The 20058-nt window shown below is 45.1% G+C and overlaps 1 protein-coding gene across 2 annotated transcripts; it reads left to right on the plus strand.

Annotated features, from left to right (window-relative positions):
- Positions 1 to 16700: 16700 nt before the first annotated feature.
- Positions 16701 to 19465, plus strand: LOC123130423 (uncharacterized). Of its 2 annotated transcripts, XM_044550323.1 has the most exons (4): positions 16701 to 16895; positions 17165 to 17277; positions 17361 to 18268; positions 19229 to 19465. In XM_044550323.1, coding segments are annotated over exons 2-4 (960 nt in total). In that variant the 5' UTR covers positions 16701 to 16895; positions 17165 to 17227; the 3' UTR covers positions 19231 to 19465. The 2 variants fall into 2 exon arrangements, with proteins under 2 accessions (XP_044406258.1, XP_044406257.1); XM_044550322.1 differs by having other exon boundaries at positions 17165 to 18268.
- Positions 19466 to 20058: the final 593 nt, after the last annotated feature.

Below are 20058 nucleotides of genomic sequence, written 5' to 3' on the forward strand. Positions count from 1 at the left end.
CTTTTTCGAGTCCCTGTGGCCTTCTTCATGGCCTTCTTCTCCGGCACGACATAGGGTGCCGGAACCAGCAACTTCGCCAAGCGGGCATCGGCTAGGTCTTCGGGCAAAGGAGCCAGACAGTCGATCTGTCTGGACTTCACCTGCCAAACCTGTCAAAGGTAAGGGAGCTTAGATCCCGCATAGAGTTAAACTATGAAAAACTAATACCCTGTAAAAGGCACAAACAACTTACCGCGCTGGCGTGACGCTGCGCGCTGAATCCGCGATCCTCGGTAGCGGATGCGGGAGCCTCGGCGCCCTTGAAAAGCACCTTCCAGACATCTTCATACGTCGTGTCGAAGAGCCTGCTCAGAGTTCGGTGTTGCGCCGGGTTGAACTCCCACAGATTGAAGGCCCGTTGTTGACACGGGAGGATCCGGCGGATGAGCATGACCTGGACTACGTTGACAAGCTTGAGCTGCTTGTCCACCAGGGTTTGGATGCATGTTTGCAGTCCAGTCACCTCTCCTTTGCTACCCCACGACAGGCCCGTCTCTTTCCAGGACGTGAGCCGCATTGGGGGTCTGGATCGGAACTCGGGGGCTGTGACCCACTCAGGGTCGTGCGGCTCGGTGATGTAAAACCACCCCGATTGCCACCCCTTCAGGGTCTCCACAAAGGAGCCCTCGAGCCATAAGACATTGGGCATCTTGCCCACCATGGCGCCTCCGCACTCCGCCTGGTTGCCGTGCACCACCTTCGGCTTAACATTGAAAGTCTTGAGCCATAGGCCGAAATGGGGGCGGATGCAGAGGAAAGCCTCGCACACGACGATAAACGCCGAGATGTTGAGGATGAAATTTGGAGCCAGATCATGGAAATCCAGGCCGTAGTAGAACATGAGTCCCCGGACGAATGGGTGGATAGGGAAGCCTAGTCCGCGGAGGAAGTGGGGAAGGAACACTACCCTCTCATGGGGCCTTGGGGTGGGAAGGAGCTGCCCCTCTTCGGGAAGAGCCGCTACGCGATGTCGTTAGACAAGTATCCGGCCTTCCTCAGTTTTTTTATGTGTCCCTCCGTGACGGAGGAGACCATCCACTTGCCTCCCTCTCCGGACATGGCTGGAGAAGGTTGAGGTGGGGAGTGCAGACTTGGGCGCTGGAGCTCGAGTGCGTGAAAATGGATAGGCAAAGGAGGAAGAAGGTATAGGTGAAAAGGTGGATCCTTATCCCCTTATATGGGTGGACGCAGCTATGTGTCCCCACCAGCCTGGTAAAACTCGCTTATCTCCAAGCGTCGTAATCAATGGCACGGTTGGGTTACCCACGCCCGTATTGATGAGAATCCCGAAATAAGGGGACACGATCTCTGCTTTAACAAGACGTGCCAAGGAAACCGCCTCGCATGACGCACTGAGGTGGGATAATAAAACGATTCGAATAAAGGCTTGGTCGTGGTGCGTCACACTATGGAATATGTCAGCACATTAGATTTGTGTAAATATTATTCTCTCTGTGGCAATATGTGGAAACTTATTTTGCAGAGCCGGACACTGTCTTTGTGTTCAAAATCTTCTATGAAGTACTTGGAGGAGGAACCCGCCTTGCAATGCCGAACAATCTGCACGCCGGACTCGTCCTCATTGAAGCCTGGTTCAGGGGCTACAGAGGGAGTCCTGGATTAGGGGGTGTCCGGGTGGCCGGACTATACCTTCAGCCGGACTCCTGGACTATGAAGATACAAGATTGAACACTCCGTCCCGTGTCCGGAAGGGACTTTCCTTGGCGTGGAAGGCAAGCTTGGCGATATGGATATGTAGATCTCCTACCATTGTAACCGACTTTGTGTAACCCTAACCCTCTCCGGTGTCTATATAAACCGGAGGGTTTTAGTCCGTAGGACAACATACAGAACAACAATCATACCATAGGCTAGCTTCTAGGGTTTAGCCTCTCCGATCTCGTGGTAGATCTACTCTTGTACTACCCATATCATCAATATTAATCAAGCAGGACGTAGGGTTTTACCTCCATCAAGAGGGCCCGAACCTGGGTAAAACTTCGTGTCCCTTGCCTCCTGTTACCATCCGGCCTAGACGCATAGTTCGGGACCCCCTACCCGAGATCCGCCGGTTTTGACACCGACAGCCACCAAACGACGCGGCTCGTTCCCAGCTACGCGTAGATGGTCTTCGCCGTCCATTTGGTCGCCGGAGCACGAAACCCGCACTGCCCCGCCGCGTCTGGCCTCGCCGGCGACTAAACGCCGGTGAGTTTGACCCCGTTTTACCCTGTTTGACTTCGTGTGGGCCCAGGTTGACTCCTCCCTGAGTCCATGACAGGTGGGGCCTGTTTGCTAATTAAGTTAGGTTTAGTGCTAACTAGAAATTAGTTAGTCTAATTACACTGACACGGGGGTCCCACTGGTCAGGTTTGACCTGGACCGGCTCCGTTAACCGCTGACGTCACCATGATGCACTGCTGACGCAATAACTATTTTCTGGAATTACTTTTACACAGGAAATTCCAGAAAATGCTACAAACTTCAAAAATTCATAACTTTTAATTTGTAACTCCAAATGCGAAGATTTATATATGAAATTTGATCAGAAAAATTGAATCTTTCCATCTGTAATGGTTTCATCCATGACAGAACACTTTAACGTTGCTGTTTAGGTGAAACAAGCTAATGCACTTATATGACTTAATAACATAAGCTTCCATTTGAACCTTTGATTCAAACAGACTCAAACCAACTTGTTTTACAATGCATTAGCCAGGACACATCATATTGCCATGTCATAGCATGCATCATATTGTTGCATATTGCCATGTGATAATTGTGTTCTGTGGTGTCTTCCGTGGTAGGTTCTGCCTTTGAGGATATTCACGAGTATCCGACTGAAGGGTAGTACCCTACTACTACTCCATCAGGCAAGCAGCCCCATTGATCATATCGATACAATCCCATGTTCTCGCTCCTGCTCTCATTTACTGCATTAAGACAACAACATTTCAAACTGTTGTGTGCTGCGGTAGTTGAAGCTTTATCCTCTACATGACCTGTCATTGCCAAAGTAACTAGATGAAACCCACTAGCATGTGTAGGAGGTGATTGAGCCATGTATGTGTTTCCTACCTTGCTATGCCTGCTATGCTTAGAGTTGTGTCAGGTCTGGTTCATCTGGGTGATGGGCTAGAGTGAAATGATTACGTCGGTAATGTGAGGGATGTGTTGAACATGGTTTGGTAAAGGTATCGATGAGAGGCCATGTAGGAGTACATGGTGGGTTGTTTCATTGAGGCCGTCCTTAAGAACTGAGATATGTATGTGTGATTCAAGAATCAGTTACTACCATACATTGGGCCCGAAACCAATGGACCCTCTCGGCTTATTAACCACCCTAGCTCTCTGTCCAAGAGTTGCAACTAGTTTCTGGTGTTTATAGGTTATGTGTTGGAGGCCGTGCATAGCGCTGACCCTAGGGGTGGGCTATGATGCGGTAGATACACCATGGCACGGTGTACCGAGTCGCCCGTTTGGTGTCTCGGGAACCCTGTACACATCGTTCGGGGCCGTATGTGGAAACCTCGGCCGGACTCCCTACGGATGGAACCTGGATAGGCGATAAACCTGGACTAGAGACTTGAGTGTTTAGGTAGGCCGTGGCCAACACCCTCGTTGGGCTTCCGCTTGAAGGTTGTCGAGTACATGTCGTGTAAACGACGGTAAGTGGTGAGAGCGTGTGTGAAGAAGTACACCCCTGTAGGGTTAACATCATCTATTCGAATAGCCGCGTCCGCGTTAAGGACTACTTGGTTGCCTATACAGTTCATAGACAAGTTAATGGTTACTACTAAAAGACACAAGATAAGTGTGAGTACCGAGGATGGCCCTCTCGTAGGATGACGAGGGAGGATCCATGGTGGAGTATTGTGTTGGTGATTAGTGGACTCGTGTGCGAAAACTATTTTACAAGTGGTGTCTCATAGGATAGCTTAGCCAAGAGTCAAAGCTGGCTTGCTGCAATAACTCCACCACCTTCTTGAGAATGAGCATGTATAGTAGGATCTGTTGTAAGTCTTGCTGAGTACCTTTGTACTCATGTTGCTTTAATTACTGTTTTCAGATGACAACACCGCCCCTTCCAATGGGTTTTACGTAGACCTCGACGTCGATGAGTGACTTGCCACCCAGGTGGTGATTCCGAGCCATGGAGGGCCCTTTGTAGATAGACAGGCTTCGTCAAGCCTTCTTTCTTTCTAGAGTCTGTACTCAGACTAGTTTGCTTCCGCATGTGCTTGTATGCTTGTATGACTTGAGTGTCGGGTCATGTGACCCCTACCTATATGAACATGTTATGTATGGCTCTTCGGAGCCTTTAAATAAAGTACTTTGAGTTGTAGAGTTTTGTTGTGATGCCATGCTGTATTTACACATATCGAGCATATTGTGTGTATGATTGAAATGCTTGGTATGTGTGGGATCCGATAATCTAGTTGTTTATCCTTGGCAACCTCTATTATGGGGAAATATAGTCTAGTGCTTCCATGAGCCATAGTAGTCCGCTACAGCCTAGTTCACCGAAGTCCTGCTAGCCCAGCACTACTGCTCAGGACACTTGACTGGCCGGCATGTGTTTCACTTTGTTCCTGTGTCTGTCCCTTCGGGGAAATGTCACGCGGTGACATCCGGAGTCCTGCCTAGCCTGCTACAGCCTGGGTTCTCGGACTCCTGTTAGCCCAGTGCTATAGCCCGGATTCACACGCTGCTGACCGACATGCTCGATGTGATTCATGTATGCATGTCCCCATAGGTTAGTGCCGCTTTGGGTTCACGACTAGCCATGTCGACCCGGGTTCTCTATCATATGGATGCTAGCGACACTATCATATACGTGAGCCGAAAGGCGCAAACGGTCCCGGGCCATGGTAAGGCGACACCCGTGGGAATACCGTGCGTTAGGCCGCAAAGTGATATGAGGTGTTACAGGCTAGATCGGTGTGACTTGGAATCGGGGTCCTGACAGGAACCCACGCTGCTTCTCGGCATGGATGGGACGGTGCTATCCAATGCGGGATCATCCGCTAGCTGTTGCCGCTGCTGAGACCGCCTTTGCTGGCTAAGTGAGTCGATCTGCTCCTGCTGCCACTGGAATTTGACTGCCAAGTCCGCATGCACTGATTCTAGGACTTGAAGGCGTTCATAGTCCTGCTTCCTCTGCTCCTCCTCCATCTTCCTCTTGTTCTCCTCAGCAATCTTCCTTCTCGCACGTTTTCTGTAGTCGGCGTTCCAGTCCGAAAACCCCTCATACCACGGAATAACGCCCTTGCCTCGTGTTCTTCCCGGGTGTTCAGGATTTCCCAGGGCACGCGTAAGCTCGTCGTTCTCTCTGTTGGCCTCAAACACCCCCGATCGAGCCTCTTATATTGCAACAAGTATCTTATCTTCGGCTCCGTTCAGACATGCCTTCTTCGAAACTAAGCCTGTCTTCGGGTCCAACTCCCCCCCCCCCATGCGCATAGAACCAAGTCATGCACCTGGGGGGCCAGCTCAATGTAACTGGAGTGAAACCTGCATCCTCCATCTCTTTCTCAGACTTATCCCACTTAGGCATTGCCACCGGGTAGCCACCTGGCCCCAGCTTATGGAACTTATCCTTTTTTGCGGCATTGGCCTTGTTTATTCTCGACCGTTCCTTAGATAATTCCGATTCCTTGAATTTCACAAAATCGTCCCAATGAGCACTTTGCTTCTCTAGTGTTCCCTTGAATACTGGAGTCTTCTTTCCTCCCTTGACATACTGGTCCCATACATGATTCTTGTGGTTGTTGAATGCAACCGCCATCTTCCTAAGAGCAGCGTCCTTGACTTTCTCCACATCTGCATCTGTGAAATGATCTGGTAGGGTGAAATGTTCCATGAGAGTTTCCCAAAGCAGATGTTTTTGTCTGTCGTCGACAAAAGTAAGATCTGGACGTGGCTTTGCTAGCTCTCTCCATTCTTGAAGGGAGATCGGGAGTTGGTCCTTCACAAGAACTCCGCACTGACGAATGAACTTGTCCGCAATATTCTTAGGCGCTAATGGTTCGCCATTAGGTTTGATGGCCTCGATATTGTACTTTACGCCCTCCTTCAACTTTTTGTTCGGGCATCGTACTGTCCTGCTGCCTGAAGATTTGCTCGATCCGGATGGCTGAAAGAAGAAAGATCGATTCGTTAATATATCTTCAAGTCATTTAAAACATGTGATGATCACCAGATGCCTGCTTATATAAATATACCTCGCCGGTCTTTGTTGTTTCAAGATCAACATTTTCTTCGTCATGTTCATAGTCCATGACTTCATCAATTCGGTCGTCGCGATCGAATATCATATCACCCTCCCCGGTGTTATTTAGATATTCGGAGTCGTCATAATCTTCTTCATTCTGATCATCATCTGGCCCGCGAGGATTGCGTATGATATTGAACAGGGCCTCTTCTCCCTCTCTGCCGGTATTGTCCGCCATAGCTTTTATTTAACTAATCCAAAATAAATATATTCAAATTACAATGCATGGATGCAATCAATTAATAAGGAAAACTGAATCAATCATAGTACAAAATAAGCATCATCGAATATAATCTTGAATACGTCGTCTCGAATAATAGATATAATCTCGAATACATCGTCTCGAATAATATATATAATCTTGAATAAATCATCTCGAATATTATATATCGAATACATCACTAGCTAGCTATCTAGCTAATAAAGATCGAATACTAGAGAGTAATCTAGGCCACTCGCGGTTCCTGAGGCGCGGGCGGTGGACAACCAAAGTGAAGGAACCATCACTGGATCATAGCTCAGGTGATCTCCCGAAAGAACTTGCCAGGTATTGGAGAACCTGGCATCCATAGCAGTCATGTAGCGATGGACGTGCTTGTCCTACTCCCTGACACGTCGACGTACCACCTCCGGCGGGGCCGGCTCCCTCCGCACCGAAAGTGGCCCACGCGAACGCCACCAAAGGAGATCAGGGTCGACGACGGGACCCGGGGCCGGGTTCCTCACCAAGCGTCACGCCCCTGAAGGTAGCACCCCCCAGTGCCAGCCCGGCGGAGCCCAGTCCCGGACATGGGTCCTCCCGAACTGGTCGATGGCGAGGATGCGGGTCGGGCATCGTCGACAACAAATACTATATGCCGCAAAAGTAAAGTAACATTTTTTAAATGATGGATTGTGATTTCATATATGCAAATTCTAAATTTTATAACTAAAACTAACATTTATAATATTTCTATAACTAAAACTAACATTTCTAATATTTCTATAACTAAAAAACATTTCTATATAACTAACATTTCTATATAACTAACATTTCTAATATAACTAACATTTCTATATAACTAACATTTATAATATTTCTATATAACTAACCTTTCTATATAACTAACATTTCTAATATTTCTATAATTAAAAAACATTTCTATATAACTAACATTTCTAATATTTCTATAACTAAAAAATAGAAAAATTGCTAATGTTTCTATAACAATGTGTGTGTGTGTGTTAGTGTGTGGACATGGCGGCCGGGGTAAGAGCTCACCGGCGAGGCGAGGCGACGGGGACGGAGACGGGCGGTGACGACGGGGATGGGGACGGGACGGCGATGACGGGGACGGGGATGGGCCGGGCGGGGACGACGGGAGGACGGAGCGCGGCGCGGCGCCGGGGACGGGGACGGGCTAGGCGGGGACGACGGGAGGATGGGGCGGGGCACGGCGACGGGGCGCGGCGCGGCAACGGGGCGGGCGGCGACAGGGCGTGGCGACGGGGCGCGGCGCAGCAACGGGGACAGGCCGGGCGGCGACGAGGGCGGCGGCGACGGGGCAGAGGAGAAAGAAGCAGAGGGAGAGATGAGAAACTGAATTTTTTTGAAGTGTTTTCTTATATAGAACCCACCTTTAGTACCGGATGGAGCCACCAACCGGTACTAAAGGTCTGTTTTGGCCAGGCGAAGCGGCGGGAACCGCACCCCCTTTAGTACCGGGTCGTGGCGCCAACCGGTACTAAAGGCCCCTTTAGTACCGGTTGGAGCCACGACCCGGTACTAAAGGGTGTGCGCTGCCAGGCGAGGGGCGCAGAAGTTTAGTCCCACCTCGCTAGCCGAGGGGCACTCACACCTGCTTATAAGCCCCGCCGCCGCTGCTGTCTCGAGCTCCTCTCTAAAGCAGGCCTTCTAGGCCTACCTCTGCTGTGATGCCCTGTTGATCCTACTGGGCTAGCGGGCCTGCATGCTGGCCCAACTAGAATTTGGGTTTCTAGTCGTATGCAGGCCGCTGTGGCCCAGTAGGTGGGCTTTTTTTCAATTAGTTTTTTTCTTTTTTTCTTTTCTGCTTTATTTATTTTGTTTTATTTATTTTTAGTTGTTTTTTGCTGTATTTTGAGTTTCTTTGTGAATATTTTTTCTTTAGGTACAAAAAATTACAAACTTTCTGTTAGTGCCGGTAGTTTTCAAATTTGAATAGTTTAAATTTTGAATTATTTGAATTTTGTGTGAATCACTAGTTTGTGAATAACTTAACTTTGAAAATAGATTTTTCAGTGATTATTTTTTCTTATGTTTAATATTAGTGTGTTTTATCATTATATTCAATTTGGTAATGCTTAGGTTATTTAAAAAATGAAATGCCTTTGTAACGGATGAGTTTTTGTCTGAAACCCTGATACTTCGAAAGAGATTGTCCATTTTGTACATGAAGTGCATCCAGTTTTTGCGGTAACCCTCTCTACTTTTTTACACATGCTATGTGGGTGAAATTATTATACCATGCCAACTTTCAACCTTTTCTGAGTTCATTTGAAATGCTTTTCAATTTCAGGGTCATTTAGCTGAAAAAATCAGTAAATGCATGAAAGAATTTGTTTGCACATAAAATTTCTTCGCGTTTCAAATGCCAAAACACATAACTACCCTAACTATTACAGAGATTCCCTCCTGGGTGTGAAACACAGAAGGAAGTGATGATAGTGAAGCCGATCACATCCCAGATCTTTGGGTGTGAAACTTTTTCTTCGCGTGTGTCCCTTTGCGCCGTAGCCATGGAAAATCTTCATCATTTAACTGGATGCTCGGGTCAATATTCACTGTGAATGGAGCAATTTCATCAAACTTTTCATAATCTTCTGACATGTCTGTCTTGTCATCCACTCCCACGATGTTTCTCTTCCCAGAAAGAACTATGTGGCGCTTTGGCTCATCGTATGATGCATTCGCTTCCTTATCTTTTCTTTTTCTCGGCTTGGTAGACATATCCTTCACATAGAAAACCTGTGCCACATCATTAGCTAGGACGAATGGTTCGTCTACACACGCAAGATTGTTGAGATCCACTGTTGTCATTCCATACTGCGGGTCTTCCGTTACCCCGCCTCGTGTCATATTGACCCATTTGCACCGAAACAAAGGGACCTTCAAACCACGTCCATAGTCAAGTTCCCATATCTCCTCTATGTAACCATAATATGTTTCCTTTCCCGTCTTGGTTGTTGCATCAAAGCGGACACCACTGTTTTGGTTGGTGCTCTTCTTATCTTGGGCGATCGTGTAAAATGTATTACCATTTATCTCGTACCCTTTGAAAGTCATTATATTCGAAGATGGTAACTGGGACAGCGAGTACAGGTCATCTTCAATAGAGGCGTCATGCATGGTACGTGTCTGCAACCAGCCGGCGAAACTCCTGGTTTGTTCACATGTAATCCAGTCATCAGACCGCTCCGGGTGTTTGGAGCGTAGAAAATTCTTGTGTTCGTCCATATACGGAGCCACCAAGGCGGAATTCTGTAGAACTGTGTAGTGTGCTTCAGTTAGAGAATGTCCGTCCATACATATTATTTGATCCCCTCCTAGCGTGCCTTTTCCATCCAGTCTGCCCTTATGCCGCGATTCAGGAACACCAATCGGCTTAAGGTCAGGAATAAAGTCAATACAAAACTCAATGACCTCCTCATTTTCATGGCCCTTGGAGATGCTTCCTTCTGGCCTAGCACGGTTATGAACATATTTCTTTAAGACTCCCATGAACCTCTCAAAGGGGAACATATTGTGTAGAAATACAGGACCCAAAACGTTAATCTCTTCGCATAGGTGAACTAGGACGTGCGTCATGATGTTGAAGAAGGATGGTGGGAACACCAACTTGAAACTGACAAGACATTGCACCAAATCATTCTCTAACCTTGGTATGATTTCTGGATCGATTACCTTCTGAGAGATTGCATTGAGGAATGCACATAGCTTCACAATGGCTAATCGAACGTTTTCCGGTAGAAGCCCCCTCAATGCAACCGGAAGTAGTTGCGTCATAATCACGTGACAGTCATGAGACTTTAAGTTTTGGAACTTTTTCTCTGCCATGTTTATTATTCCCTTTATATTCGACGAGAAGCCAGACGGTACCTTAATACTGAGCAGGCATTCAAAAAAGATTTCCTTCTCTTCTTTGGTAAGAGTGTAGCTGCCATGACCCTGATGTATGCCTTCTTTTCCGTGCATACGTTGCTGGTCCTCCCATGCCTCAGGTGTACCTTTTGTCTTCCCATACATGCCCAAGAATCCAAGCAGGGTCACGCAAAGATTCTTCGCCACGTGCATCACGTCGATTGCGGAGCGGATCTCTAGGTCTTTCCAATAGGGCAGGTCCCAAAATATAGATTTCTTCTTCCACATGGGTGCGCATCCATCAGCGTCATTCGGAACAGGTTGTCCGCCAGGACCCTTTCCAAAGACTACCTTCAAATCCTTGACCATATCATGTACATCAGCACCAGTACGGTGGCGAAGCTTTGTCCGGTGATCCGCCTCACCTTTGAAATGCTTGCCTTTCTTTCTTACGGCATGCCTGCTCGAAAGAAATCGACGATGTCCCAGGTACACATTGTTCTTACAATTAGCCAAATATATACTGTCCGTATCGTCCAAACAGTGCGTGCATGCGCGGTATCCCTTGTTTGTCTGTCCTGAAAGGTTACTAAGAGCAGGCCAATCATTGATGGTCATGAAAAGCAATGCCTTTAGGTCAAATTCTTCCACCATGTGCTCATCCCACACACGTACACATGCTCCATTCCACAGTTGTAAGAGTTCTTCAACTAATGGCCTTAGGTACACATCAATATCGTTGTCGGGGTGCTTAGGGCCTTGGATGAGCACTGGCATCATAATGAACTTCCGCTTCATGCACAACCAAGGAGGAAGGTTATACAAACATAGAGTCACGGCCAGGTGCTATGGTTGCTGCTCTGCTCCCCAAAAGGATTAATGCCATCTGCGCTTAGACCAAACCATACGTTCCTTGTGTCATCTGCAAACTCCTTCCCGTACTTTCTCTTGATTTTTCTCCACTGTGACCCGTCAGCGGGTACTCTCAACTTTCCGTCTTTCTTACGGTCTTCTCTGTGCCATCGCATCGCCTTGACATGCTCTTTGTTTTGGAACAAATGTTTCAACCGTGGTATTATAGGAGCATACTACATCACCTTGGCAGGAATCTTCTTCCCGGGGCGCTCGCCCTCGACATCACCAGGGTCATCGCGGCTGATCTTATAGCGCAATGCACCGCATACCGGGCAAGCATTCAAATCCTCGTACTCACCGCGGTAGAGGATGCAATCATTAGGGCATGCATGTATCTTCTGCACCTCTAACCCTAGAGGGCATACAGCCTTCTTTGCTTCATACGTACTCTCGGGCAATTCATTGTCCTTTGGAAGCATATTCTTTATCATTACCAGCAACTTTCCAAATCCCTTGTCAGATACACCATTCTCTGCCTTCCATTGCAGCAATTCCAGTGTGGTGCCCAGCTTTTTCTTGTCACCTACGCAATTCGGGTACAACAATTTTTTGTGATCCTCTAACATGCGCTGCAACTTCTTCTTCTCCAAATCACTTGCGCAGTTTCTCTTTGCATCGGCAATGGCCCGACCTAGATCATCAACGGGCTCATCTGATGCCTCTTCTTCAGCTTCTTCCCGCATTGTCGGCTCAGCTTCTTCCCGCATTACCGGCTCAGCTTCTTCCCCCATTGTTGTATCATTGTATTCAGGGAACCCATCATGGCCAGGATAGCTGTCGTCATCCTCTTCTTCTTCATTGTTTTCCATCATAACCCCTCTTTCTCCGTGCTTGGTCCAAACATTATAGCGGGGCATGAAACTGGACTTAAACAGGTGGACGTGAATGGTTCTTGACTTAGAGTAATTGTTATCATTCTTACATCCAACACATGGACAAGGCATAAAACCATCCGCCCGCTTGTTTGCCTCAGCTGCAAGCAGAAAAGTTTGCACGCCATTAATGAACTCGGGAGAGCATCGGTCATCGTACATCCATTGTCGGCTCATCTTCATTACACAACACCGAAAAAGACCAAATTAACACAAGTTCATATATAAAGTTCATACAACACTTAAATGCAACAAACAAATAACTCTCTAGCTAAAGAATTTAAATGCAACAACAAATGCGATCAAGATCGCAACTAAGGTAACAATTGATCCAACAGCATAATGATACCAAGCCTCACTATGAATGGCATATTTTCTAATCTTTCTAATCTTCAAGCGCATTTTCTCTATCTTAATCTTGTGATCATCGACGACATCGGCAACATGCAACTCCAATTCCGTCTTCTCCCCTCAGTTCTTTTCAATTTTTCCTTCAAATCCTCGTTTTCTCTTTCAACTAAATTTAACCTCTCGACAATAGGGTCGGTTGGAATTTCCGGTTCAACTACCTCCTGCATACAAATATCTATGTCAACTTGATGGGCATAATTTGTCATAAACACGAAATGCAACAAATAGTTTTAAAATAGAATATACCACATCCGAATCATAACCCGGACGAAGGCCGACGGGGACGGATATCAAAACCATGGCACTATGTATAACAAACAACGTATGATAAGATAATTATACGAGTAACTATATATCCAAATCACACAAACATCAATTTTTTATATAAAGCATTCATGAACAAGAGGCTCACCACAAGGTGGTGCCGGCGACGGGACGTTGCGGGCGATCGACGGTGGTTACGATGGAGATTTAGAAGGCACTAAGTAAACCACACCTACATATGCAAACTAAGTGTTATTTTTGACCTCAAATTGCATATAAATCAAATACTAGCACATATATATAATTCCTCCCAAATTACTAAACTCAAAAATCAATCACTATATGAAGCATTGCAAGAGCTAATATAGCAATGAGAGATGAAAGGACAAAGTTGCTGACCTTTGTGATCATTTGAATGGATGGGGACCTTCAAATCTTGACAAATTTTGGGCAAAATGTGTGATGAGCTTGAGAGGAAGAGGGAAAGAACAGAGAGGAGAGGGGAAAGGGGAAGAACAAAGCGAGCTCGGGTGGACGAAGGGTGTATGTAGGATGACCTTTAGTACCGGTTCGTGATACGACCCGGTACTAAAGGTGCTGGAGGGGCCTCGGACTAATAACATCCTGCCACCACTCACTTTACTACCGGTTCATGGCACGAACCGGTGCTAAAGATTCGCCATGAACCGGTACTAATGATGTCCGCCCGTCTAGCCGTTGGAAGCGGCACTAATGGACACATTAGTGCCGGCTCAAATTCAAACCGGCACTAATGTGCTTCACATTTGACCCTTTTTCTACTAGTGTATATGAAGTGCTACTGGTACACTATATAGGCGTATAGACAACATGGCGCATCCACTGGCTCGCCAATGGTGATCATGGGGAGTGACGGGGCAAACGCAGCCAGAAGTAGTAGAGAGGAGTTCGCACAAGGTGGCTACCCAGGTTTGAACCCTCGTGATGAGGTAATATCCTACATCATGCTTTGTGATTTGTATTCATGGTGCTTAAATAGTACTTTTCGTTCAGTAAATTGCCATTAGAAAAGTATTTAATTCTCAATATAGTGGCACATAAAGAGTCTGGATTCTCGAGGAAACGCCAAGCCTATTTTCCAGCATCGCCACGTTGAAATAGGGAATACCACGAAAGTCCATCCCTACTTGATTCTTTGGACATCCACTTTCCACCAAGCCACCCAATCTATCCTCCTCTGGCCCTCATCCCCCACCAAAAATGCGACATCGCATCAATAATTTCTTTGCAAATCATTTTTAGAAAATTTTAAAGACCGACATAGCATAGGTGGGGATAGTTTGAACAACATACTTAAGAAGAATTTCCTTCCCTCCAATAAATAATATTTTTTCCATTCCTACCATCGATTTTCAATAATATGATCAATCAAATTATCCAACCCAACATTAAGTATGTGTCACCAAGGGCCAGGGTCAATATATTCAAAGTATTATAGATTTGTTCTCTAACCTTGATGCTTGTATTGGACTAAAAAGATACTAAGGCTCTGTTTGGAATAAATGCCTTATTCAAACCTCAGTATTTTGATACTATGGTTTTTTATACCAATGATAATGAATACGGTAGTTTATAAAATTGACAATCTTTTTAAGTATTGCGGAAACAGTGGTATGTTTGGCAATCAAAAGTATACCGTGTTGCAATAGGCCAACACTACACAAGGCCTTTGTTGTGTTTCTCAAATTTTAGAAAAGAGGTCCCAACCTCTTCTTTTAATACTGCAAAAGAACTACAGTTCCATGGATACTATAGTTTACTAGTAAATGGCACGTGCGGTGCACATGTATAATTCTAGGATTATTGTGAAATGTCGCATGTTGTGGTGGGGTGGGGGTGAACGGACGGATCAGACGTAAACAGTGAGACAGCTATAGTAGACGTCTACAATATCCAGTCTACAGCACCCCGTGAACAGTAAATCGGGAATAGTCTTTATTGCTACATGACTTGATCTGGGCTGTCCATTTCTGATCAAACGGATGGGTGCCCGCAAGTTACAGCGTGACTCGTTGTGGACAAGTCACCTAATCCGTGTCCAGGGGTGGCCTATGGCAATTAATTGTGTTCAATATAATTATATTGTCAGCATTTATTCGGTTATTTTTTTCAAGTATGACCAATACACATGAGAAGGGGTTGTTTTCTCCTGACACACATCTATATAATTTAAACTACGATGAGTAGAGTCACGTACACAAATTAACAGTATTAATCGTAATGAAATGGCGTAAACACTTTAATATGTGTGTAATCTTGCTTTTACATATTTTGAAATCCTCAAACATATATAAATTTAATATGCTCTAAACTGGGCAATGGAAAGAGTACTAAGTTGCAAGGTATTTATCATTACAAATAAATTAATTATTCAACTCAAAAAGAAGAATAAAATAATTATTCAAGCATTGATTATGTCTTTTTTGGTTGATCAAAATTGTCCAAAAAAATTATTGGTAAACAAAAGAAAAAAAACCGGGTAGTACTATTTCTAAAACGAATATGAGAGAAAGTAAAATCTATTCGACCGTAACACATACTATCCTGCACCATTGCATGCTTTTTCGCACTCTCTCATCGTGATTATGATGCCTATTTGCTAGCTAGTACCTTTGCTAGTATTACTCTGTGCGTAGTGCAAATTTTTCACGGGAGTTCACCAGAAATTTCTGGATAGCGAAGGAAGAATCACGTGCGTGGTATAAATTTCATGCGAGAGTGACAGGCAATAGTGGGATGGGGCCCACAACGAATCCTTGCAATATGGGCCATCAGATTAACATATCCAACAGTGTCAATGTGGCCATGTAGTTCTCTATCACAAGCCACTAAATATGAGCCGTTCGATTAGAAAGATTCAACAGCTTATATGAAGTGCTACTAGTACACTATATAGGAGTATAGATAATACTATAATTTTTTATTAGAGCCAAACACCTGAAAGTATTTAAAACCATAGTTTTTAAATAAATTGTAGTATTCTTGAGAATACTTTGCAACCAAACACACCCGAAACCATCTGCCCGAAAGCGACACAATAGAAATCCAAATTTGACTTCAAAGTGTTAGCATTGTGCATATTAGCTCTCATGAATCATTAGCGAAGAGAAGATTGATGATTGTGGGGCATCTACACACACGAATATTTCGTGCATCAATAGAGTAGGCGGATGCTCCATACATACTAGAAACAAATAAGTAGATAAGGGATTTTCCTGTCATAAACCTCGCATGCTTGAAACTCTCACTTTCTTTCATATTAGACCGAGTCCGGTATTCAATAATGGATACACATTGTATAATTTAGCTAATTATCAGGAAACTCAGTTTAGCATAATATCCTTCAAAAAAAGACCACTCAACCCTATCATAAGCTTTATGCATGTCGAGGTTGATAGCGCACAAACCCTCCCTTCCCTCTTTTTATTTTTAACACAGTATAGACACAGATGCTCATATATATGCACATACACTCACCTCTATAAACGCACGCATGCACATCCTACCCATATGAGTACTTCCGAGAGACTGAGCCAACACATCATCTTGAGATTGACGAAGTCGCTACGTTGTAAACACTCTTTACACTAAATCATTGTCGAAGTTTTAAAAATTATTGTTGCTAATCATTCTTCCCGAGACACATTTTTTAAATGAGAGACACACAGTTCTAATACTCCCTCCGTAAAATAATATAAAAGTGTTTAGATCACTTTTAACAAGATGCGCTGATACCTAATCCTATGGTTCCGTAGGGGACCGTTCCAGCGCTCTGGCCGGTCGACCGGTGCCGAGTAGCGCTCCTGCGCCCACCGATATATGAACCGTCTCGGTCCAGACCAGACAGATCAGCGGTGAGCCCTAGCTCCCCCCTCCATCCCTACCCGCCGCCGTCTTGCCGAAGGGCGAGCGTGGCATGTGATACGCGACGCCCAGCTCTGCTCGGCTCCGGGGCTGACGGCGGACGCGTCCCGGCACCTAGGTGCGTCTCTCTCTCCCTCTCTCTCTAGCAAAATGGGCTGTGATTGTGGCCGAAAGGATTAGCCCTATGCATAGCCGCTGTTTTGATTCACCAAGACGACGCAAACCCTAATTTGGTCACGGTTTAGCGGTCACCCCTCAGACGATGTGATGTGTACACGAGCAGCTCTATTTCTTGATCCATCCTCGTGCCTTGTAGTAGTACGTTTGTTATGAATTAGTAGAGTGTTTCACCTGCTGTTTGCTCACACGGCCGAGCTGAACTCGCAGGTATGTCTACTTCCCGATCTGCAGAAGAAACCTCCCAGGTGGCAATTACTTTTTTGGACAGTGATGATGATGAAGGCAAGGCCCCATTATCCTTCGAGAGGGCAAATAAGACTGTCAGTACTGTGAAAGACATACCTTCCATTGTGAATCCTGATATTTTCGGCAACATTGGTGACGATGCCCCATTATCCTTTAGGAGGGCTGGTGAAGAACATGGGCCCAGGTTATCCTTCAAGAGGGCAAGTACCTCCGTACTGAAGAACAGGCGCTCATTTGTGAGTCCTGATACTTTTGGCAACATTGGTGGCAATGCCCCATTATCCGTCAGGAGGGCTGGCGAAGAACATGGGCCCTGGTTATCCTTCAAGAGGGCAAGTACCTCTATACTGAAGAACAAACGCTCATTTGTGAATCCTGATATTTTCGGCAACATTGGTGACAATGCCCCATTATCCTTTAGGAGGGATGGTGAAGAACATGGGCCCGGGTTATCCTTCGAGAGGGCAATTACCTCTCTCAAGAATAGGCGCTCGTTTGTGAATCCTAATATTTATGCCCCATTATCCTTCACGAAGGCTGGTGAAGAACATGGGCCCTTGTTATCCTTCAAGAGGGCAAGTACCTCGGTTGTGAATCCTACTTTGTTTGACAATGATGATGTCAAGGCCCCATTATCCTTCAGGAGGGCAACTACCTCCGTGAAGAACACGGCCTCGATTACAAATCCTGTTATTGACAATGATGATGACGAGGCCCCAGTACTTTCTTTCGAGCAAAAAAGTGAAGATCATGCAAAATCAGGGAGTGGAAATGGTGGATCACAAGGTGGAAGACCCAAGAAGAAATATAAGGGAACCACATCGATACCAAGCACTGAAGAAACCATGGAACACAAAGCGTCAAATCAAGGACAACAATACTCAATCTCAAGGTGCATGGAGGTGTTGCATGGCATGGATGATGTATCCGACGAGATCAAGGTCCTTGCCTCCGATGTTTTGAAGGATGCATCAAGTCGAGAGTTTTTTCTATGCTATGAACCAAGACTCCGTGGTTTGTGGTCGAAGAAGGAAGTGGCTAAACTTGGCACTCAGTTGCCTCCATGTAAGTGATGTTGTCTTTGCCTTCAACTCTATTTCTTCTTGCTAGCCGATGGCTATGTGTGAATGCTTGACTGAATCTGGATATTAGTTTGTACCAATGTATCAAATACCATCTTATATATATGCACAACTTGGTGAAAAATAGAGGTTTTCTGAATATGTAGTGTATACATGCTTGTTTTATGTGGATGTGCTATGATTAATTTTATTGTATTTCCTTTAACAATTAGAAGTTTCCATCATACGTGCTAGTCCTATTAATTAATTTATCTGTCAGAGTTCTGCTAGGGTATCTGATGAGATCATTGTGTGATGATAACGTTGTACGGTTTCTAAGTTCAGTTACCGATGAGACATCCAGATTTTCTGTTGTTGGTATTCGTCGAAATATAGTTCCATTTTCTGTAACACATAGGAGAGCAAATATCATGACATCTTCATTTTCAATTGATTTGTGACACATTCCATTTTAAATATTTTTATAGATGTGCATCAGGGCAATCCTTCCATTATTATGTGATATGACTGTTGAAGTGTTGATGCTGCTCATAAATGTATGCTTTTCCATTCGAAAGTTCCACACACTGGATTCAGAATCTTATTTTCTTCCACACATGTAGTAAAGTGTGAATCTGAATGCTCCTGTGGATGCCAGCACATGTAGTACACAATGTAATTTTTCCTTTTTCTCACATTCCTAAGATAAAAGCAACGCTATTCACTCTTCCCCGAGTTTCATTTTTCCTGATGTGGTGCCAAGGGTCTGGTTTGGTAAAGCGGCTGCAATCTGCCAACCTATATATGTTGATGGTGAATGGCAGCTTCCTTCAAATTCTAAGGCCTACAATCGTACAAAACTAGATTTATTAACCTGAGAACTGACACTTGTGCAAATAAGTTGCATTTACGCTTTTTTTTGCTTAATTGAGCTTAATGAGTTTATCATATGTTCATACTGCAGGAACATGCTGCCAATCTCAAGCACTTTCTGGCTCATAAGTTCAAGTCTTCGTGCAAATGTGAAACTGATTAGAAGATATGTTCTATAGATTTATCATCATGGTTATTTTCAACAAAAAAGGTGGATTATGTTACTTCTGTTGGTGGATATTATTGCCTTCGGTTTTTGGCTATGGTTTGGTCTGCGTTGTTATTGTTTGCAACTTTGCATGGAGTATGTGTTCTAATTGTTGCGTCATACAGGCCGTATCTCATGAGTGCTTTGTGTGCTCGGTTCACTAGTTCGCTTCAAAGTTCAGTACTCTGCTTGTACAAAGATGAACTAGCACCGTTCTCTCTATCATCCCAAATTTTAACCGAGGGACGAACTAGGACCGTTCTAGTGAACTAAGTATTCAGTTCAGACTATGCAATGCCCAGTTGGTACCAGAGATGCTAAGCTAGACCGATGGTCTGTTCGGTTCAAGCGAGCTATACATGTATACTAGTGGCTGGGGCATGCCTCCTCTGTGGTACTGTGCGCACTAATCATGCATTTGTTAATGCCTGTATGCAGTCCATATGAGCGACAATTGTTACGAAATGAATAGATGGAATAAAACTGCAGCAGCACAGTATTCACTCATAAAGTAGAGCAAGCAAATCAAGGTAATGGGTCTATATTAACAGAGAGATGGTAGTCTTACAAGGTGAATCACAGAGTACAGCCGTCGGTTGAAATCAGTCTAACATGCTCTAAAAGGCGTGCGATCTCCAAAAGAGAGGTAGAGTCCGTAGGATCATCATGGATCATATGTATAGGTGGTAGCTACGGCTGGCGGTGTTGTGTCT

The sequence above is a fragment of the Triticum aestivum genome, chromosome 6A, assembly GCF_018294505.1.
Source record: "Triticum aestivum cultivar Chinese Spring chromosome 6A, IWGSC CS RefSeq v2.1, whole genome shotgun sequence".
In the NCBI taxonomy this organism is placed as follows: domain Eukaryota; kingdom Viridiplantae; phylum Streptophyta; class Magnoliopsida; order Poales; family Poaceae; genus Triticum; species Triticum aestivum.

What these genes read in the sequence shown, in the direction of transcription:
- LOC123130423 (XM_044550322.1), top strand. Translation starts at nt 17,167, where the DNA reads ATGTCTACTTCCCGATCTGCAGAAGAAACCTCCCAGGTGGCAATTACT.